Here is a 23,694-nt window from a genome sequence, read left to right on the forward strand (position 1 = left end):
GAGAGTTTCCGTCCCAGGACTTTGGAAAACAGACAGGGGAAACAAAAAACGAATTACTCATGGAGCATCCAGCTAATCAGCTCCGGTTAGCATATAGGCTTGAGGAGCACCTCCGGGTGTACGTCCTCCCGCGGTCAGCGCTTTGCTGCAGAATTTTTAAATCCGGATGTTCGGGTCCCAACTCTTTAAGCCTCTTCTTGTCAATATCTGACCGTCGATTGAAAGGTGTTTGGTGTAGAGATACCAGAGTTTTCAGTCGCCGACGCCATACTAACATAAAGCTTCTGCTAGCTATGTTGCTATATATATATAGTCTCAAAAAAAGTGTATATTTTATTACATTGTTTTATATATATATATTGCCATGATGTATATTCTATTACATTGTTTTATATATATATTGTTAATACTTTCTTCTTTTTTTTGTGTGGATATTGTATAGTTTATTCTCATTCTTCTTTTTTTTAGTCTGCTACTGCTGTCGGTGTTTTGCATATAGAATTTCACGATTATATTGTATTATATTGTATATAAAAACATAAAACTTGAAACTTGAAACTCGCGTACCTCCGTGGAGCTCTGGGCAGCAGGGTTGCCAGGTCTGTGTGACACAACCAGCCCAAAAACCAGCCTTGTATTGTAATATCTACAAAGTAACAACATATGTTTAGTTTGCCAGCATTAAAAGCAGTTTTCCCTCAAGTTATTTCACCTAGGTCCTAAAATGGCCTTGTGTAATTAGATACAGTATATTATCATAAATAAAATATGTGTACGTGCTGATCTGGAGTCAGCTTGGTAGGATTTGGGTATGAATAAATTATTTCATTTAAAATATGGATTTTTATTTAAAGATATTCATGTAATTTGCATGCAAAATAGGTCTACCCGAACCAAGGACAAAAAATTCAACCAGCAACACTTCAAAGTGGCCCGATTCGCAGGAAAACCGCGGACCTGGCAACACTGCTCTATGGGCTGAGGGAACATACGGGTCTCTGATCTGCCGAATAATCCAATCGCGGCGCACATTTGTGCGCCTCAAGATTCGGTTTCATCCGCCAATGTGAAGCCGGTCATTGCCAAAACGACTGAAATGTTGTATCGATGCGTACACACACGTTAGACCAGCGCCTCGAAAAGGGAGGGCTTCTCTCCGTGATAATGGCGATATATTATATTTTTTCACATTAACTTAAGTGGTTGTTGACAGGGGCTTACGGTCTCCCACACACATTTAGCGCGTCAACACGGTATATTTACTATTTAAATGATTTGGCATATAATGTTTTTTGACATAATTTTTTTCTTTTTTTTCTTCTTCTTTTTTTTTCATCTCCAAATTTTAAGAGGGGCGGCGCCCTAGCGCCCCCTATGGACGAACCGCCACTGACAGGCACATGCTCAGACATTTGGGGGGGCAGGTGCTCAAACCAAAACAAAGGGCACCCATCGGCAAAATGATTTTTCTATTAATCACTGTAACTTGAAGTTAAGTAATTGGTTGCTAGCAACACCTGAAACACATTGTGTTGTGAGACATGAGAGCTGAACAAAATGACATTTCTTGCATTAACATTACAATTTGTTTTTATTTACAAAATGATAGGAGCGAAACATGCCAAATAATAAACAACTTTACTAACCTCGACCGCACATGTGGGAAATTTCCGGGAAATATCAAACCTCTGTAAAAACGTTATAAAGCCTCACTCTCGGTTAGTAAGTGGTTATTACAAGTGTTGCTTTTTCTTGCGTTTACTCTTTTCAGCCTCTGCAATACTCATACAAGACTGATCTTTGTAAAACTAGAACAGACACAGCAAAGAGAAACATACCATATAAAACAATGTGGCACAAGGGTAGCATGACACCGAGAGCTAGCATTGAATTCTTGTGACATTTATAAAATGAATTAATAAGTTCAACATACTTTCGAAATTGTCTAAATAGCATTTATACAACACAAAGGAGTGAGGGGACTGAGGGAGGGGCGCAGCGGGGGCTCGTGAGCGGCACGGAGCATGTCGGGGCGAAATTCTCACAAGAACTCAAATAGATTTCCTGTCAGGTATCGAAACACATTTGGGGGGAATTGATGACAGAGAGTCATTTTTATTCTTAAATACTTGAAGAAAAAATGTGTCTCCAGCAGAAGGGGCACTTTTCTCATCCAGGGCAAAAGGGCTGGTGCCTGAGCACCACTAGGGCTCTATCTGTGCACGTGCCTGTATATATATATATATATATATATATATATATATATATATATATATATGCATATGCATATATGTGTGTGTGTGTGTATATGTTTTGGGGGTTCGCGATGCAAATATGTATCTTAAAGAAACTACGACAAACAAAGTGAACAGTCCTGCTCTGTGGGCTCGTTGTGATGTCACACATCAAACGAGGACGTAACCACGGTGATGGCAGCAGGCTGAAGCTCTGAGCCCGACTCATCACTCCAGAGCCGGTCTCCACTTCAGCTCCCACCCTCTCTGAAGGACTCGTTATTACCTGTCATACCTCCACCTGTCTGCTCCATCAGGGCTGCAGACGGGGTTTTATCTTTCATTAGTCAAACGTCCCTCCAGCTGTGAAAACCACTGATCAGCTGATCAGCCTCATCAGAAACATCTGGTCTGGTCTCAGGTCTCTGGTCTGGTCTCAGGTCTGATCTCAGGTCTCTGGTCTCAGTTCTGGTCTCAGGTCTGATCTCTGGTCTGATCTCTGGTCTCTGGTCTGGTCTCAGGTCTGGTCTCAGGTCTCTGGTCTCAGGTCTGGTCTCAGGTCTCTGGTCTCAGGTCTGGTCTCTGGTCTCTGGTCTCTAGTCTCTGGTCTCTAGTCTCAGGTCTCTGGTCTCAGGTCTGGTCTCAGGTCTGGTCTCAGGTCTCTGGTCTCAGGTCTGGTCTCAGGTCTCAGGTCTGGTCTCAGGTCTCAGGTCTGGTCTCTGGTCTGATCTCTGGTCTCTGGTCTCTGGTCTCTGGTCTCAGGTCTCTGGTCTCTGGTCTCTGGTCTCTGGTCTCAGGTCTCTGGTCTGGTCTCTAGTCTCTGGTCTCTGGTCTCTGGTCTCTGGTCTCTGGTCTCAGGTCTCTAGTCTCTGGTCTCTGGTCTCAGGTCTCAGGTCTCTAGTCTCTGGTCTCTGGTCTCAGGTCTCTGGTCTCTGGTCTCAGGTCTCAGGTCTCTAGTCTCTAGTCTCTGGTCTCTGGTCTCAGGTCTCTAGTCTGATCTCTGGTCTCTGGTCTCAGGTCTCTGGTCTCTAGTCTCTGGTCTGATCTCTGGTCTCTGGTCTCTGGTCTCTGTACTGATCTCTGGTCTCTGGTCTCTAGTCTGGTCTCTGGTCTGGTCTCTAGTCTCTGGTCTCTGGTCTGGTCTCTAGTCTCTGGTCTCTAGTCTCTAGTCTCTGGTCTCTGGTCTCTGGTCTGGTCTGGTCTCTGGTCTGATCTCTGGTCTGGTCTCAGGTCTCTGGTCTCTGGTCTGGTCTGGTCTCTGGTCTCAGGTCTCTGGTCTGATCTCTGGTCTCTAGTCTCAGGTCTCTGGTCTCTGGTCTGGTCTCTAGTCTCTGGTCTCTAGTCTCTGGTCTCTAGTCTCAGGTCTCTGGTCTCAGGTCTGGTCTCTGGTCTCTGGTCTCAGGTCTGGTCTCAGGTCTGGTCTCAGGTCTGATCTCTGGTCTCTGGTCTGATCTCTGGTCTCTGGTCTCTGGTCTCTGGTCTCTGGTCTCTAGTCTCTGGTCTCTAGTCTCTGGTCTCTGGTCTCTGGTCTCTGGTCTCTGGTCTCAGGTCTCTAGTCTCTGGTCTCTGGTCTCAGGTCTCTGGTCTCTGGTCTGGTCTCAGGTCTCTAGTCTGATCTCTGGTCTCTGGTCTGGTCTCTAGTCTCTGGTCTCTGGTCTGGTCTCTAGTCTCTGGTCTCTAGTCTCTAGTCTCTGGTCTCTGGTCTCTGGTCTGGTCTCTGGTCTCTGGTCTGGTCTCTGGTCTGGTCTCTGGTCTGATCTCTGGTCTGGTCTCAGGTCTCTGGTCTCTGGTCTGATCTCTGGTCTGGTCTCTGGTCTCAGGTCTCTGGTCTGGTCTCTGGTCTGGTCTCTGGTCTGGTCTCTAGTCTCTGGTCTGGTCTCTTGTCTGGTCTCTTGTCTGGTCTCTTGTCTGGTCTCTGGTCTCTGGTCTGGTCTCTGGTCTCTGGTCTCTGGTCTGGTCTCTGGTCTGGTCTCTAGTCTCTGGTCTCTAGTCTGGTCTCTGGTCTCTAGTCTCTGGTCTGGTCTCTGGTCTGGTCTCTAGTCTCTGGTCTCTGGTCTGGTCTCTTGTCTGGTCTCTGGTCTCTGGTCTGGTCTCTTGTCTGATCTCTGCTCTCTGGTCTGGTCTCTGGTCTCTGGTCTGGTCTCTGGTCTCTTGTCTGATCTCTGGTCTCTGGTCTGGTCTCTGGTCTGGTCTCTGGTCTCTGGTCTCTGGTCTGGTCTCTGGTCTGATCTCTGGTCTCTGGTCTGGTCTCTGGTCTCTGGTCTGGTCTAGTCTCTGGTCTGGTCTCTGGTCTGGTCTGGTCTCTGGTCTGGTCTAGTCTCTGGTCTCTGGTCTGGTCTCTGGTCTGGTCTCTGGTCTCTGATCTGGTCTCTAGTCTCTGGTCTCTGGTCTGGTCTCTGGTCTGATCTCTGGTCTCTGGTCTGGCCTCTGGCCTCTGGTCTAGTCTCTGGTCTCTGGTCTGATCTCTGGTCTCTGGTCTCTGGTCTAGTCTCTGGTCTGATCTCTGGTCTCTGGTCTAGTCTCTGATCTCTGGTCTGATCTCTGGTCTCTGGTCTGGCCTCTGGCCTCTGGTCTCTGGTCTGGTCTCTAGTCTCTGGTCTAGTCTCTGGTCTCTGGTCTGGTCTCTGGTCTCTGGTCTCTGGTCTGGTCTCTGGTCTGATCTCTGGTTTCTGGTCTGGTCTCTGGTCTGGTCTCTGGTCTAGTCTCTGGTCTCTGGTCTCTGGTCTCTGGTCTCTGGTCTGGTCTCTGGTCTGATCTCTGGTCTCTGGTCTGGTCTCTGGTCTCTGGTCTGGTCTCTGGTCTGATCTCTGGTCTCTTTGTCTTCCAGGTCCTGGACGGTCTGCTGGCCCAGTGTGGGACCGTAGATAACTGTGAACAAGGTGAGACCTCGGAGCTCCACTCTGGTCCCTGAATGCCACACGGCCCCATGCTTTGACTTTAGGAGCAACAGGATGAGCAAGGAAAGCCCTTTGGTCGTGGTTTTATTTGAGGTCCTTTGCTGCCCCCTAGTGGCTGTACGTCGCAGTGCAGAGCATCCTGGTCTACTCTGTGTGTGTCGTCTCATTTCTCAAGGGATTCAGACGACAACCGCTGCTCCAAAATATAAGAAGAACAGCAAATATGTCGACCTCATGTCCCCAAAATCAGCTCAGATGAACTGAGACGTGCACCTGGCCTGCAGAAGAAGAACCTCACCTGTCTGTCTCTCACCTGTCTGTCTCTCGCCTGTCTGTCTCTCTCTCAGTGAACACAGAGAGTGAGACGGCCGTGGTCAACGTCACGTACGCGTCCAGGGAGCACGCCAGGCAGTAAGTTCACCGTAACCTGCTGTCTTCACTCTTTCATGTTCTATCGTATTTGACTCAATGCTCTGGCGGGTTTTAGTCCTGAGTTTTTAATGCATTCATCACCGTTGAATCGTAGCATTTTTCCTTTTTTTGGTGCCAGTGTGACCTCACCTGAGATCTGAGTTCCAATCCCAAAGAGATGTGTTTTAAAAAGTGGCCTGAAATTGTAATTTCTTAGTTTCAATTAAGTTGTAAGTTTTTATCAGTGTAGCACCCGGTAACAATACTTCATTAAAGGTCCTGCACTTTAGAAAAGGACCAAATATTCACAAAATATCTAAGTGAAAGTGCTAGTGAGGCAGCGTCATGATGGTGTCCTCATGGCGACTTAAATCAATGAATTTAAAATCAGAATTTAATAGCCCATTCTCCTTCAAACCAGTGGTTGGCCTGGAGCTCATGTTGAGTGGTGTCCCCTCAGAGCCATCCAGAAGCTGAACGGGTACCAGTTCGAGAACAACGCTCTGCGCGTCTCCTACATCCCCGACGAGGCCTCTGAGCAGGAGGGCAGCCAGCGGGGGCCCGACCACGGTCGCCGTGGCTACGGGCCCCGGGGGGGGCCCCGCGGGGGCTCCCCGGGCTCCGGGATGCCCCCAAGTCGCACGCCGACATCCCCCTGAGGCTGCTGGTGCCCACGCAGTACGTCGGCGCCATCATCGGCAAGGAGGGCGCCACCATCCGCAACATCACCAAGCAGACGCAGAGCAAGTGAGTGGCCTCTAGGGGCGCCGCTCCGTTGGCTGCATGGCGTCCTGCTGAGGACACGCTGGGGTTCAGTGTTCTGTGACGCCTTCAAAATAAAAGCTTCGGTCTGCGCTCATCGAGCAGCTGACATCGATGTTCCAGAAACACTGAGGACGGTGGGTTCCACTGGACGGTGGGTAGATAGATAGATAGATAGATATATACTTTATTAATCCCCAAGGGGAAATTTGTCGTCACAGTAGCAGCACCAATAAACTAAACACACAAGAATAAAAAATAAAATATAAAAAACAGGGATGAAAGATATAGGAGTATACAAAGTAAAATATAAAATAAAATATATATGTATATATATAACATATATGCATACACAATACACAATACTAATGACAAATTAAATATAAAAATATTAAATATAGACAGTGTGCAAAGTGTGCGTATGTGTGTAGTGTAAATGAAATATGTGTGTATGTGTAGTGTAAATAAATGAAATGTGTGAAGTGCAGATCAACATAGTGTGGATATGAAGTTATTATTGTAGTTATTGCACTATGATCTGGCAAGAGGTGATCTGTTGTAGAGCCTCATAGCCGCCGGCAGGTTCTCCTGTATCTGTCCTTGTGGCAGCGGAGCGTGAGGAGACGTCTGGAGAAAGTACTCCTCTGTCCCTGTAGGAGGTGGTGGAGAGGGTGGTCCGGGTGGTCCGGTTGTCCAATATGGACACAAGTTTCTTCAACGTCCTCCTCTCCACCACCTGTTCCAGGTGCTCCAGCTGGCAGCCGATGATGGAGCCAGCCTTCCTAACCAGTTTGTTAAGGCGGCTGGTGTCACCGGCTCCGATGCTGCTCCCCCAGCAGACAATGGCAAAGTGCAGCACACTGGCCACAACCGACTGGTAGAATAACTCCAGCATCTTGCTGCACACGTTGAAGGATCGAAGCTTCCTCAGGAAAAAGAGTCGACTCATCCCCTTCTTGTACACAGCGTTGATGTTGGCCTTCCAGTTCAGTCGGCTGTCGATGGAGACGCCCAGGTACTGGTCCTCCTCCACCAGGTACTGGTCCACTCCCAGGACACTCAGAGGGGGAGGAGCTGTCGCCTTCCTCCTGAAGTCCACCACCATCTCTCTGGTCTTGGCCACGTTCAGCCGCAGGTGGTTCTCATCGGCCCACTTTACAAAGTCACTCACCACTGCCCTGTACTCCTCCTCCCGTCCATCCCTAATACACCCGACCACTGCAGAATCATCAGAGTACTTCTGCAGATGGCATGACTCCGTGTTGTACTGGAAGTCACTGGTGTACAGGGTGAAGAGGAAGGAGACAGAACAGTTCCTGTGGGGCTCCAACATCACTGACCACCGTTCCAGACAGCACACGGCCCATTCTGACAAACTGTGGTCTGCCTGTGAGGTAGTCAGTGATCCAGGAGATGGTGGGCGTCCACACGCCACCGCAGCTTCTCACTCAGCAGCAGTGGCTGGATGGTGTTAAATGCACTGGAGAAGTCAAAGAAAGTGACTCTCACAGAGACACCGGTTCCATCCAGGTGCGACTGAGCTCGTTGCAGCAGGTAGATGATGGCGTCGTCCACTCCCACATGAGGCTGGTAAGCAAATTGCAGAGGGTCCAACGATGATTTCACCTGCGGCCGGAGGTGGGCCAAGACCAGCACCTTCATCACATGGGAGGTGAGGGCGACCGGTCGGTAGTCATTGAGGCCAGATGGTGTTGACTTCTTTGGGACAGGGACCAGGCACGACGTCTTCCACAGCACCGGGACTTCCCCCAGCCTCAGGCTGAGGTTGAAGAGGCGCTGCAGGACACCAGACAGCTGGGTGGCACAGGTCTTTAGGACCCTGGGGCTGATGCCATCAGGACCTTCAGCTCTGCGCTGGTGTAGTTTCTCCAGCTGTCTTCTCACCTGGTCAGTAGTCACCGAGAGGGGGGGGGGGGGGGGGAGCCCATTGTTGTTGAGGGCTCGGTGGATGTGCAGCTCAGCAGGGGGGACAGAGGGGGAGGTGTTTGGGAGGTGTGATGTGTGGAGGAGACAGGAGAGGGCTGTGAACTGAACCTGTTGAAGAAACAGTTGAGCTGGTTGGCCCTCTCCAGGGAGCCCCCTGGCTGTCTACCTCCCACCTTGAAGCCAGTTATCTGCTTCATCCCAGACCACACCTCCTTAGTGTTGTTCAGCTGGAGTTTGGCCTCCAGCTTCCTCCTGTAGGAGTCCTTGCCCTCCCTGAGCTTCACCTTTAGGTTGCGCTGGGCTCTCCTCAGCTCCTCCCTGTCTCCAGACCTGAAAGCAGCTTTCTTCATGTTAAGAAGCGCCTTCAGGTCCCTGGTGATCCAGGGCTTGTTGTTGGGGAAGCAGCGCACAGTCCGTGATGGGATGGTGGTGTGTTCACAGAACTTGATGTATTCCGTGATGCAGTCGGTCATACTGTTGATGTCCTCCCCGTGCGGTCCACACAGCACATCCCAGTCCGTTGACTCGAAGCAGTCCTGTAGAGCAGGGGTTCCCAAACTTTTTAGGCCACGCACCCCCTTCTGCATCCCGACCGGGTTCACGCACCCCAATCCCCCACATTTTTTCTTTTTTTTGCTCCGAGAAGAGTTGGGGGGGGGGGGGGGGTGCTCACCTGTGTGCTCACCTGTGTGCGCGGATGTGTCAGCGCGTAACACGGCAGAGCGATGCGCGTTATGGGAGCGCTGGGCTTAGCCCAGAGGAGTGAAGCAGCGACATTTGTAGACATAGAAACACTCTCAGACAGCAGCTTGCTGTTACGTGCGCCTGCTGCCAGTCTGACTCCGCTGCTTTGGGTGAATGACGTCACGTGCGACCTGGAGGTGTTAACCACTAGTGTGTCAAATCTTTTTTTATTTTTTATTAACATTCGGGGCTATTTAAAAAACATCCGGGTCTTTAGCCCCGGATGTTTTTTAGCCTAGGGACGCCACTGAGTCTCACGCTCAATGCGTGACACTTGAGAGCCCTGAGAATGTTTAATATTAATTATTACACCATTAGACCGCCATCACATTTTTCCTCTCGCACCTAGAGGCAGCTCGCGCACCCCCAGGGGTGCGCGCACCACACTTTGGGAATCCCTGCTGTAGAGCATACGTGTCAAACTCAAGGCCCGCGGGCCAAATGTAGCCCGCCATGTCATTTTATGTGGCCCGCGACGGCATGAAATAAATATGATGCCTTTTCTTAAAAAAGGGAGGAAAAAAAGCTTGTGCTCTTATTCTGAAGGTCTTTTTTTTTGCAGCGGACTGCGGTCTGTCCACGCTCCTTCATGCTGCGTTCACGCCAGAGGAGAGGCGAACCCTTGCGTTGCTTTACTAAATGTACTCGCGTGAGTCACTCGCCGGACTATTTGTCACGTTACGCGGAGCATTTCAACAGTCTCGCCTACTTTTACCGCCCGAGTTTAAAAAATCAGCCCGAATGAGGCGCATTTTTCGCGTCCTGTCATTCACGCGCCCGGCGGACATCCAGACGTGCGTGCGTGCGTGACCACATTGACTTTGTATTAACAAACATCCCCAGTTCCCCTATTATGAATTCCTCCATCAGGTCTGTGTCAGTGGTCACTAAGGTTGAAGTGAGTGCTGCTTCATGTTTTTCAGTATTTATAATATGAAAAGTTAATGTTGAATATGTGAATCTTTTTTAATTACCCTTGTTTAATTTATTTATAGTTTGTGTATAAAAGCTGCTCCTCAAGACTGACTTGTCGAGCAGCTTTATGTGTCATAGGTTCAGTGAGTGAGACATGAATTACATCTTTTGAGGCTTTTTAAAACCAGACTTTCTTATTTCATGTTTATGCATGAAAGCACTGTTTCGACATGTTTTAAAGTCCGAAGTTACTGAGTAGTAATGTATGTTGTATTACCTTGTGTCCTTAAGATTCACTTGTTGGTTCATAATTGACTGTAAAAGGGAATATTACTAAATAGTTTTGTTGTGCATACTGTGATATTCTGAACTCTCAGGTTCAAACTGCACCATCTTTTCATTAAATACATTTGAGAAGTTAAAATTGTCCCTCGATTTCGGTCATAGCTTGTCATTCAGGGGTGATAGTGCGTCCCAAAGCCAGACCAGTGGAAAACCACCTGTCTCAACTGTGACAAAGCTTTTAACAAAGTTAATGTAATAATGTTCGTTTGATCTTTGATAAAGTAATGTGGGTTAAAATAAATATAATGAAATTAAATAGATTTATTTTATAATATTAAATACATTTGCATATATAGTTATACATTTATATAAGTACACCTAAATAAACAATAAACAAATGCAAAGACAGTTATTTAACAATATGTTCTGGAGTAGTTAGAATTCCGTGTTAGTGACAACCGGCCCTTTGAGGGCAGCCATGAGGCGGATGTGGCCCTCGGTGAAAATGAGTTTGACACCCCTGCTGTAGAGCGTCATCAGCCTCCAGAGACCACCTCCTCACAGTCCTGGTGGTCACAGCCTCTTCACCAGAGGAACAGACCTGGTGTCAGCCGGACCAGGTCATGATCGGACCTGCCGAGGGGGGAAGGGCAGTGGCGCTGTATGTGTCCTTAGTATTAGCATACAGCAAGTCCAGAGTGTTATTGTTCCTTGTTGGGCAGTCTATATACTGATGGAAGGTTGGCAGAGCTTTATCCAATGTGGTGTGGTTAAAGTCACCAGTGATAGTCATGAAGGCTCCAGGCTGTTGGTTCAGCAGAGCAGACACAGTGGAGTGGATGGTGTCCACAGCTTCCTCAGCGTCAGCTGATGGCGGCACGTACACGACAACCACAACGGCGGACGTGAACTCTCTCGGTAGATAATAAGGGCGCATCCCCACGGCCAGCAGTTCTATGTTCGGGCTACAGAAGCGCTCCTTCACACACACATGGTCCGGATTACACCACCGTTCATTCACATAAACAGCGATCCCGCCCCCCCTCTTCTTACCGCTCAGTGTAGCGTCTCTGTCCGCCCGAACAGTCCTGAAGCCGGGCAAAGACGCGCTGTGATCCGGATAATCCGCGTGCAGCCACGTTTCAGTAAAACACAAGAGGCTGCTCTCACGGAAGATCCTCTCAGTCATTACCAGCGCGCCGAGCTCATCCGTCTTATTCGCCAAAGACCTCACGTTCCCCGTTATTATCGCCGGTACCGAAGGAACCCACCGTCCAGTGGAACCCACTGGATTGTGGGTTCCACTGGCCTGTGGGTTCCACTGGATTGTGGGTTCCACAACCTTTTGACATATGTCGCCAAAATTAACCAAGAATTTAGTTTGGATTTCTGTTGTGAAAATGTCTGTAAATGACCAAATTTTCACAAAAACGTATGATACAAAAATAATGTTGTTATTGTTTCAACTGTTTCATTCGTGAACATGTGTTCCCGGTACTCCTCTAGTGTTACACTAATAATAGTATACCTCTACACTTCTAATGACGGTCACCTGTGTGGTTCCGGGCTGTGCTGGACTCACCTGCCGAGTCCCGAACGGGGTCTTAACTCCGTGGTTCTGGTCTTTCCTGCAGGATCGACGTGCACCGCAAGGAGAACGCCGGCGCGGCCGAGAAGCCGATCAGCATCCACTCCACGCCGGAGGGCTGCTCGTCCGCCTGCCGCATGATCCTGGACATCATGCAGCAGGAGGCCAAAGACACCAAGACGTACGACAGTAACAACAACCAGTGTTCCCCAACCTCACAGTTCTTCTTTTATGCAGGACTTATGGTAGCGTCATGGTAACGGTACCACACCAAGCCCGTATTGTTAGTATGCTAGTAATCTGTTACTACACCGATGTATGTCAATGTTGACATTAGTATTGTTACCACCACATATTTATCCTAGATATTTAGCATATTTGTTCAAGATACTTACCATATTTATTCTAGATATTAACCGTATTTATTCTAGATTTTTATCATATTTATTCTACATATTTACCATATTTATTCTACATATTTACCATATTCTTTCTAGATATTTACCATATTTTTTCTAGATATTTAGCATATTTATTCTAGATATTTAGCATATTTATTCTAGATATTTACCATATTTATTCTAGATTTTTATCATATTTATTCTACATATTTACCATATTTATTCTACATATTTACCATATTCTTTCTAGATATTTACCATATTTTTTCTAGATATTTACCAGATTTATTCTAGATATTTACCATATCTTTTCTAGATATTTACCATATTTTTCTAGATATTAACCTCATTTATTCTACATATTCACCGTATTTATTCTACATATTTATTCTACATATTTACCATATTTTATCTAGATATTTAACATATTTTTCCTAGATATTCACCATATTTATTCTAGATATTTAACATATTTTTCCTAGATATTCACCATATTTATTCTAGATATTAACCATATTTATTCTACATATTTACCATATTTATTCTAGATATTCACCATATTTATTATAGATATTAACCATATTTATTCTACATATTTACCATATTTATTCTAGATATTTATCGTATTTATTCGACATATTTATTCGACATATTTACCATATTTTATCTAGATATTTAACATATTTTTCCTAGATATTCACCATATTTATTCTAGATATTTAACATATTTTTCCTAGATATTCACCATATTTATTCTAGATATTAACCATATTTATTCTACATATTTACCATATTTATTCTACATATTTACCATATTTATTCTACATATTTACCATATTTATTCTACATATTTATAATATTTATTCTGCATATTTATTCTAGGTATTTGCCATATGTATGCTAGATACTAACCATATTTATTCTAGATTTTTATTCTAGATATTTACCATATTTATTCTAGATATTTACAATATTTATTTTAGATACTAACCATATTTATTTTAGATATTTACATTATTTATAGTTAAACATCTAAAAAGTTGAAAAATCAGCAAATATATCATGGAATATAATTGAATAAATGACATTAATAACAGTACATTTAGTATCATAGCATCACTAAATTTGTCAATAAATAAGAATTCAAGCATTGAGCAAGTTTTGATACATATATATTTATAGAATGGGGGAAAAAGCATGAAATGCATAATACAAACATTTTATTATTAATCAGATTTGTTTTCAATATCATATCAAATAGTAAATCCTAATTATATTGTCTTTACTACGTTACCATAAAACAAGTTGAGCTGTTTGAGAGCATGTTTTAAGAAAGTTTTGTTGTTACATAATAATTCTGTTCTGTCAGACCTCTGAAACTATGACACGTCTCCAGTGACCTGCGTCGGTTCTTTCTGATGGGAAGAGTCACATTACAGATTTTGATGTTGCAGAACCAGTCCAGCTATCAGGAGTCAAGTAAAATGGTCCGTTTTTTAAGGATTTAATGATATCTTGCATTTAGTTTTGAATATTTAACCAAAGACATATTTTCCTAATGAGACCGTGTTTGTGGAGCCTTTAAGTAAACGCTATGCATGGTGACGGTGACGTTATGCCATGACAGATTTAATTTAAAGGCACGGCGACGTCTTAGTGAAGTTGATGGAGGGATTCACAATGTGCAAAACATCGTCCTGGTCAGTTTCCCTCTGAATGGAGCCGGACGGCTAAAGAGACGAAGCTGACCGCCGGTTCTTCCTCTGCAGGGCCGACGAGGTTCCTCTGAAGATTCTGGCTCACAACAACTTCGTCGGACGCCTGATCGGGAAGGAGGGACGCAACCTGAAGAAGGTGGAACAGGACACGGACACCAAGATCACCATCTCGCCGTAAGAGACGCCCACTCGAACGCAGACTGGCCAACCGGCTCCGACCTCTCCGGTTAGAGAGACACGGGTTTCTGAAACGTTTGGTTTCTACGTGAAAACCCGTGTTGCTAACGTTAGCATAGCATTAACTAGCTTCTCTGCTACGCTAGCTAGTCTACACATGCCGCTTCTGCTTTGTGATGATCAAGGCTTTAAAGGAACAGTATTTTTATATAGGGCCTGCCAGGCACGTGCACAGGTGCTCAAACCAAAAAAAAAGGGCACCCAATGCCACAAAAAGAATTCTGACAGAGTTGAAGCATAAGCAGCAATACACTGATGATGCAATACATCCTCGACCTGCGTTTCCTCTGGGCAGCATCAGACTGCTTGCTTACATTTTCTTTATGAATAAAGATGAATTATTATATATAGCAACAGTACACGCGTTCTGATTGGCAAATGGGTCTTCATGCCAGCCACATATTGCCCTACTCGCTGGTCTGATACGGATCCATATTGCCCTCTTACGTCATTTTCAAAATGAGCGATATTGATAGACATCAACAGACATCCCTCTGAACAATACCAGAGGCCTTATGATTTTTTTTTCAGTCTGGCCACGCAAATCCTAGACTAACCCCTGTTAAATAGAACGGAATAAGAATGCACTCTCTCTCTCTTCTCTCTTTCTTCTCTCTTCACTCTCTCTCCCTCTCTCTATTCTCTAAACATAACTAACGTCAGTAAACGGCTGCAAGGCTTTGAAATCACGGATTTCGTGAGTTTTTGTTTGTTTATTTTTTTAGGAAACGTCGGACCAGTACTTGTGACGTCATGTTTTCAGCAGCGCTAATGTTGTGGTTGATTTATCACAAAACAACGTCAGGGGACAAACACGTCATGACCTGTTTGTCTGGTGCTGCGGGTCAGAGGAGAAGGAGGTGCAGCCGTTTGGTGGCGCGAGGAGCACTGCGCGGAGGAGGAAGTGGAGGAGAAGGAGGGAGGAGGGCGGGGCACGAGATCGTGGCGCGCGGAGCATGTCGGGCGAGTTCTCAGATAAATGCCCGTCGGATATTAAAACACATTTGGGGGGACTTGATGACAGAAAGAGTAACTTTTATTCTTAAATACTGATGAATAAAAAAAGTGGGCTCCAGCAAAAAGGGCACCTTTCTAATCCAGGGCAAAAGGGCTGGTGCTTGAGCACCACTAGGGCTCTATCTGTGCACGTGCCTGGGGCCTGCAGTGCGTGACGATGTGAGCTCTGTGCTAGTAGCTGTGGAGGCGGGGCTTAGCAAAAAGGTTCATCTTTATTTCTTAGGGATAAAAAAGGTAAATTATTGGATATAAAAATCTATTCAATACGTACCTGTGCATCAAGTTACTGAGAGACGCTTTACAGCAACACAGAAAAAAGAAACGGAAACAAGCGCTTCCCTCGTGTCGCGGGGCGACTGGGTCAGTAGTTAGCAGGTCAGTCGTTAGCAGGTCAACCGTCCTCGTGGATGTGTCCTTGAGCAAGACACTTGACCCTGAATGGTTCCCTGTAGCTGTGTCTGGTGTGTGAATGTAACATGCTACATGTCACGTGACGTTGTGTGACGTGTGCAGCCTGCAGGACCTGACGCTCTACAACCCTGAGAGGACCATCACAGTGAAAGGCTCTCTGGAGGCCTGCTCCAAGGCAGAGGTGGAGGTCATGAAGAAGGTCAGGGAGGCCTACGAGAACGACATCGCCGCCATGAATGTGAGTCCGCACGCTTCATTACCATGTGGTGACACACACACACACACACACACACACACACACACACACCCTGAGGTTCTAACCTGCGTCTCTCCCTGCAGCAACAAACCCACCTGATCCCCGGGCTCAACCTGGGCGCTCTGGGCCTTTTCCCTTCCTCCTCCAACATGCCTCCTCCCCCGCCTGGGAACTCGTCCGGCAGCGCCCCCTACGGGTGCTTCGGGGTAAGACGCCTGCTCTTCTTTCAGGCTTCCTTGTTCACTTGAAGGTGTGGCGGCTTGAGAACATTCAACTCAACGTCATGAACCGGGTCGTCTCTCTGGGTCGTCTCCGTCTCTTGGTCCAGAGACGCCGTGATGATGTCATCTGACGCCGCGATGATGTCATCTGACGCCGTGATGATGTCATCTGACGCCGTGATGATGTCATCTGACGCCGCGATGATGTCATCTGGAGGCCATGTTTTTATTAAAGTGCTCTCAGTGCACAGTGTAAACTTTAGTGTTCACAAGTTCCCATAGCCCCAATATCAAGGGTGTGTGTGTCTGTGTGTGTGTGCGTGTGTGTCTCTATGTGTGTGTGTGTGTGTTTGTGTGTGTGTATGTCTGTGTGTGTCTCTGTGTGTTTGGGTGTCTGTGTGTGTCTTTATGTGTGTGTGTGTGTATGTCTCTGTGTGTGTGTATGTCTGTGTGTGTATGTCTCTCTCTGTGTGTGTGTGTATATCTCTATGTGTGTGTGTGTGTGTGTATATATGTTCATCTGTGTGTATGTCTCTATGTGTGTGTGTGTGTGTGTTTGTGTGTGTGTATGTCTGTGTGTGTGTCTGTGTGTTTGGGTGTCTATGTGTGTGTCTTTATGTGTGTGTGTGTGTGTGTGTCTCTGTGTGTGTGTGTATGTCTGTGTGTGTACGTCTCTCTCTGTGTGTGTGTATGTCTCTCTATGTGTGTGTGTGTGTGTGTATATATGTTCATCTGTGTGTATGTCTCTATGTGTGTGTGTGTGTGTGTGTGTGTGTGTGTCTCTGTGTGTGTGTGTGTGTGTGTGTGTGTGTGTCTCTGTGTGTGTGTATGTCTGTGTGTGTACGTCTCTCTCTGTGTGTGTGTGTATGTCTCTATGTGTGTGTGTGTCTCTGTGTGTATGTCTCTCTCTGTGTGTGTGTATATCTCTCTATGTGTGTGTGTGTGTGTGTATATATGTTCATCTGTGTGTATGTCTCTATGTGTGTGTGTGTGTGTCTGTGTGTGTCTCTGTGTGTGTGTCTGTCTGTGTGTGTGTGTGTGTGTGTGTGTAGGCTCCAGAGCAGGAGACAGTCCACGTCTACATCCCGGCCCAGGCGGTGGGCGCCATCATCGGGAAGAAGGGTCAACACATCAAACAGCTGAGCCGCTTCGCCGGAGCCTCCATCAAGGTCAGAGCTCAAGGTCCGAGCTCAGGGTCAGAGCTCAGGGTCATCGCGTTGTGACTCCTGTCAGACTCGACTCGGGGCTGCAGAAGATGCTTGGACCTCGAGATTATTTAAAATAATATAAACAGCTATGTATGAAACGATCAGTCATCAGAGATGTAGATACTATGTGATGTATCCTCTCCGTCTCATACCTCTGGTGTGTGGGATGGGATTAAAAAGGGTCTCCACAAAATACCGCTGTACTGTCGGTGTCCCATGCATTTATAAAGAAAAATAAAGAAATAAAGAACCGAGACAAAACCTAAACCACAGCATTTATTTATATATATATATATATATATATATATAAATATATACATACATATATAAATATATACATACATATATAAATATATACATACATATATAAATTAGGGCTGTCAATCGATTAAAAAAAAGTAACTAATTAATCGCACATTTTGAAATTCATTAATCGCGATTAATCGCAATTAAAAGTTAAAAGTTCATTCTTTTTAAAGACCAAACTTCACACAGAGCTGTGTTTTCAAAGAGGCTCCTACCTATAAAGTGCCAGCGAGGTATTTAATATTGTGGATGATAAATTGTTTCTTCAGTGAAACATCAGATTAGTAAAAAATATAGAAGTATATTGAGATCCCATTGGTCCTGTCATCTTTAACACTGAACAGCAGAACCAGTGGCCTTGATAACTGACTGACATTCACATATGTCATGTTAACCCTCTGGAGGCTGGGCTCATTTTATACATTTTACAAAAATAAATAAATTCACCTTTTAAAGGCGTTTTCATATGACACATACCCCCGTGTTATACATCAAACATTCCAGAACAATCTCAGCTCTATTCAATGAGGCACATTGTCCTGGTGCCGTGTTCTCTGCTCTCTGACTGACAGGCTGCTAATGAGCCTCAACTGTGTGGTGGAGGTCCTTTGTGATTTACTGAGTGTTCATGGTTGTTTTTCCCCAAAATGTTGACAGACAAACGGATTGACCAATCACGTTGAAGGTTTCGTGTGTCGAGTTCTTTCCGCGCCGCGTCACCCGACACGTCGCCCCTCCGTTCCTCTGTGTGTCAGAGGGGGAGACGGGAGGAAGGAGGAGCAGGAGGAAACCCGACTGATTCATCCACGAGTTTAAACTGATTTCTGCTCCTTATTTTCGCGGAGAAATAATTGTTTTAAAAACGGAAACAGTGTTAAACCGTACTGCCGCGGCTTGACACTCGTTTTGAGTGTAAAACTTCAGAACACGGAAGTAAACAAAGTTGCGTTAATTGCGTTAAAATATTTTAGTGCGTTAACGCAGCCAAATTAATCGCATAGATTAACGCGTTAATGCTGACAGCCCTAATATAAATATAAAATATATACATACATATATATATAAATATATACATACATATATAAATACATACATATATAAATATATATATATATAATATATACATACATATATATATATAAATATATACATACATATATACATATATATAAATATATACATATATAAATATATTCATACATATATAAATATATACATACATAAATATATATATATAAATATATACATACATATATACATATATATAAATCTAAATATATATATACATATATAAATTTCTATATATTAATAATAATAAAATATATAAGTCTACATATATATACTCATATATTAATATATATATATAGCAATTAAAATATATATACATATATATAAAGATATATATATATATATATATAAAGATATATATATATATAGTTACACCCCTTGTTTCTACCACACATCAACATTAATTCTAACTCGCAAGAAAGCCACAATAATACCCGGTCCCGGGTACCCAATGCTCCAACTCTCCCTTTATCTTCACTCGCCTCCCCCCTTCTTCTAATTGGCTCCCCACTGATGACAGAAAGGACCCCATGTAGCCACATTAGCGCTCCATCGTGTTATCCATAATGGAGATGCTCTAAGAGGCTCAACAATACCCTTTGTTGAAGAACCTATGATGTCATCGTGTCCTTCAAACCAAACCCACTAGCTGGGTGTCTGGGGCTGAGGATGTGTTGGTCAGTGACGCGGCTCCTCCCCTTCCTCCAGATCGCCCCGGCTGAAGCTCCAGACTCCAAGATGAGGATGGTCGTGGTGACGGGACCCCCGGAGGCTCAGTTCAAGGTGAGTACTAACAGAGACACGCCCCTCTGATTATAATATCCCGTTCATTCATAAACATCCACAACGGACCCCTAACCCCCCCCCCCCCCCCCCCCCCCCGCAGGCTCAGGGCCGAATCTACGGCAAGCTGAAGGAGGAGAACTTCTTTGGGCCGAAGGAGGAGGTCAAACTGGAGACTCACATCAAGATGGCCGCCGCCGCCGCAGGAAGGGTCATCGGCAAGGGGGGCAAGACGGTGAGCCGCCCGGCGCCGACGGGAAGTCCACGCCGTCCCGTGGCGAGGTCGTGGCGTCCTCTTGGAGACCGTAACCCCTGACTCGTGTCTCCAGGTGAACGAGCTGCAGAACCTGACGGCGGCGGAGGTGGTGGTGCCGCGGGAGCAGACGCCCGATGAGAACGACCAGGTCATCGTCAAGATCAACGGACACTTCTACGCCAGCCAGGTACTCCTCCTCCTCCTCCTCCTCCTCCTCTATCAGATCTTTGCATTCCTGTCTCCAGAAGGTTTATCTGTGCGTCACAAACACATTCATTCCTCTTATGCTCACATTACTCCTCATCACTTCTTGCTAGCATGACCCCGTGGACAGTTAGCTGGCAGTCGGTTTCTGTACCTATCGGATGCAACTCGGCAAAAGTAAATCCCGTGAAACCTCCAGGTGAACCATGTTCTGCTTGGCCGTTGGTGCGATGTCCCATCGGGCTAGCACCGCTAGCTTAGCGACCGTAGCACATGTGGCGTCCGTGAAGCGTGATGTCCTCGGTGTACCGCAGGGGTCGATCCTGGGCCCCTGGTTCTTTTCTCCCTTGACAGGATCAGCGTTCCTAGATCATGGAACGACCTTCCTTCAGGGTTCTCACGGTCATGGAAAACCTGGAAAAGTCATGGAGTTTGAATGTGGTTATTTCAAGGCCTGGAAAAGTCCTTGAAACTAAAATCAAATCACAAAAGTTTTGAAAAGGTCACGGGAATGTGTTTTATTCACATGTGCGTTCACGCTGAGTTTGAAAAAGAAGAAAGACGCTTAAATTATAAGCGGGCAGTGGCCGTTGTCCATAGCAACAGCAGCTCAGGGATAATCCACCTTTATGTACACCGAGATTTCACAAAATTATGGAAATTTGGTTTAAATTCCTGGAAATCCATCGGTCAAAATGTGTCTGACCCCTGTTACTCACACGCGACACTTCCTCCATCTTAAACTAGCACCAGTGTATTTCCTCGACACCCCACTGGCACATTTAAGGTTGATAAGCAGCGTCCCCCCCGCTGAGTCTACACACTGTTTGTCCTCTGTCCTCCAGTTGGCTCAGAGGAAGATCCGGGACATCCTGACCCAGGTCAAGCAGCCCCAGAAGGGCGGCTCGGGCCCCGGCCACCCCCAGGGCTTCACCGAGATGGGCAGCCCCACGCAGGGGCTGGCTCAGGACCACCAGCCGCGCAGGAAGTGAGGGTCCCCCCCACGCCGCGGGGCCCCCACCACCTGACGGAGACACGGACTGACGGAGACACTGACTGACGGAGACACGGACTGACGGAGACACTGACTGATGGAGACACGGACTGACGGAGACACTGACTGACGGAGACACTGACTGACGGAGACACTGACTGACGGAGACACGGACTGACGGAGACACTGACTGACGGAGACACTGACTGACGGAGACACGGACTGACGGAGACACTGACTGACGGAGACACTGACTGACTGAGACACGGACTGACGGAGACACGGACTGACGGAGACACGGACTGACTGAGACACTGACTGACGGAGACACTGACTGACGGAGACACGGACTGACGGAGACACAGACTGACGGAGACACTGACTGACAGAGACACTGACTGACTGAGACACGGACTGACGGAGACACGGACTGACGGAGACACTGACTGACGGAGACACTGACTGACTGAGACACGGACTGACGGAGACACTGACTGACGGAGACACGGACTGACTGAGACACGGACTGACGGAGACACGGACTGACGGAGACACGGACTGACGGAGACACGGACTGACGGAGACACTGACTGACGGAGACACGGACTGACAGAGACACTGACTGACTGAGACACGGACTGACGGAGACACGGACTGACGGAGACACGGACTGACGGAGACACGGACTGACGGAGACACTGACTGACGGAGACACAGACTGACGGAGACACTGACTGACGGAGACACTGACTGACGGAGACACTGACTGACTGAGACACGGACTGACGGAGACACTGACTGATGGAGACACTGACTGACTGAGACACGGACTGACGGAGACACTGACTGACGGAGACACGGACTGACGGAGACACGGACTGACGGAGACACGGACTGACGGAGACACTGACTGACGGAGACACGGACTGACAGAGACACTGACTGACTGAGACACGGACTGACGGAGACACGGACTGACGGAGACACGGACTGACGGAGACACGGACTGACGGAGACACTGACTGACTGAGACACGGACTGACGGAGACACTGACTGACGGAGACACGGACTGACGGAGACACTGACTGACGGAGACACTGACTGACTGAGACACGGACTGACGGAGACACGGACTGACTGAGACACGGACTGACGGAGACACTGACTGACGGAGACACGGACTGACGGAGACACGGACTGACGGAGACACTGACTGACGGAGACACGGACTGACTGAGACACGGACTGACGGAGACACGGACTGACGGAGACACGGACTGACTGAGACACGGACTGACGGAGACACGGACTGACTGAGACACGGACTGACGGAGACACTGACTGACGGAGACACTGACTGACGGAGACACGGACTGACGGAGACACTGACTGACGGAGACACTGACTGACTGAGACACGGACTGACGGAGACACGGACTGACTGAGACACGGACTGACGGAGACACGGACTGACGGAGACACGGACTGACGGAGACACGGACTGACGGAGACACGGACTGACGGAGACACTGACTGACGGAGACACGGACTGACGGAGACACGGATTGACGGAGACACGGACTGACGGAGACACGGACTGACGGAGACACGGACTGACGGAGACACGGACTGACTGAGACACGGACTGACGGAGACACGGACTGACGGAGACACGGACTGACGGAGACACGGACTGACGGAGACACGGACTGACGGAGACACGGATTGACGGAGACACGGACTGACGGAGACACGGACTGACTGAGACACTGACTGACGGAGACACGGACTGACTGAGACACGGACTGACGGAGACACTGACTGACGGAGACACTGACTGACGGAGACACGGACTGACGGAGACACGGACTGACGGAGACACGGACTGACTGAGACACGGACTGACGGAGACACGGACTGACGGAGACACGGACTGACTGAGACACGGACTGACGGAGACACGGACTGACTGAGACACGGACTGACGGAGACACTGACTGACGGAGACACTGACTGACGGAGACACGGACTGACGGAGACACTGACTGACGGAGACACTGACTGACTGAGACACGGACTGACGGAGACACGGACTGACTGAGACACGGACTGACGGAGACACTGACTGACGGAGACACGGACTGATGGAGACACGGACTGGCGAGACACGGACTGCGGAGACACGGACTGGGAGAACACGGACTGACGGAGACACGGATTGACGGAGACACGGACTGACGGAGACACGGACTGACTGAGACACTGACTGACGGAGACACGGACTGACTGAGACACGGACTGACGGAGACACTGACTGACGGAGACACTGACTGACGGAGACACGGACTGACGGAGACACGGACTGACGGAGACACGGACTGACGGAGACACGGACTGACTGAGACACGGACTGACGGAGACACGGACTGACGGAGACACGGACTGACTGAGACACGGACTGACGGAGACACGGACTGACTGAGACACGGACTGACGGAGACACTGACTGACGGAGACACTGACTGACGGAGACACGGACTGACGGAGACACTGACTGACGGAGACACTGACTGACTGAGACACGGACTGACGGAGACACGGACTGACTGAGACACGGACTGACGGAGACACTGACTGACGGAGACACGGACTGACGGAGACACGGACTGACGGAGACACGGACTGACGGAGACACGGACTGACGGAGACACGGACTGAGTGACGGACTGACGGATGCAGGAGAGCGACACACGGACCCAGCGATCGACGGGGACAGACGTCCAGAGGGAGGGATGAAGGAGAGGAGGGATGGAGGGAGGGGGCTGCGTAC

At 47.5% G+C, this 23,694-nt stretch overlaps 1 protein-coding gene across 1 annotated transcript in view; it reads left to right on the top strand.

The window, feature by feature from the left end:
• The window catches only part of LOC130188352 (insulin-like growth factor 2 mRNA-binding protein 1), a 58,330-nt gene extending 37,352 nt beyond the window's left edge, over positions 1-20,978 (top strand). The window contains 13 exon segments of the mRNA XM_056406672.1: positions 5,062-5,113; positions 5,479-5,542; positions 6,003-6,172; positions 6,175-6,289; positions 11,830-11,964; positions 13,954-14,076; positions 15,670-15,805; positions 15,907-16,029; positions 17,097-17,213; positions 19,335-19,409; positions 19,513-19,644; positions 19,739-19,852; positions 20,715-20,978. Coding sequence (XP_056262647.1) covers positions 5,062-5,113; positions 5,479-5,542; positions 6,003-6,172; positions 6,175-6,289; positions 11,830-11,964; positions 13,954-14,076; positions 15,670-15,805; positions 15,907-16,029; positions 17,097-17,213; positions 19,335-19,409; positions 19,513-19,644; positions 19,739-19,852; positions 20,715-20,861 — 1,503 coding nt within the window. The 3' untranslated portion in view covers positions 20,862-20,978.
• Positions 20,979-23,694: the final 2,716 nt, after the last annotated feature.

The sequence above is a fragment of the Pseudoliparis swirei genome, chromosome 23, assembly GCF_029220125.1.
Source record: "Pseudoliparis swirei isolate HS2019 ecotype Mariana Trench chromosome 23, NWPU_hadal_v1, whole genome shotgun sequence".
Taxonomy (NCBI): domain Eukaryota; kingdom Metazoa; phylum Chordata; class Actinopteri; order Perciformes; family Liparidae; genus Pseudoliparis; species Pseudoliparis swirei.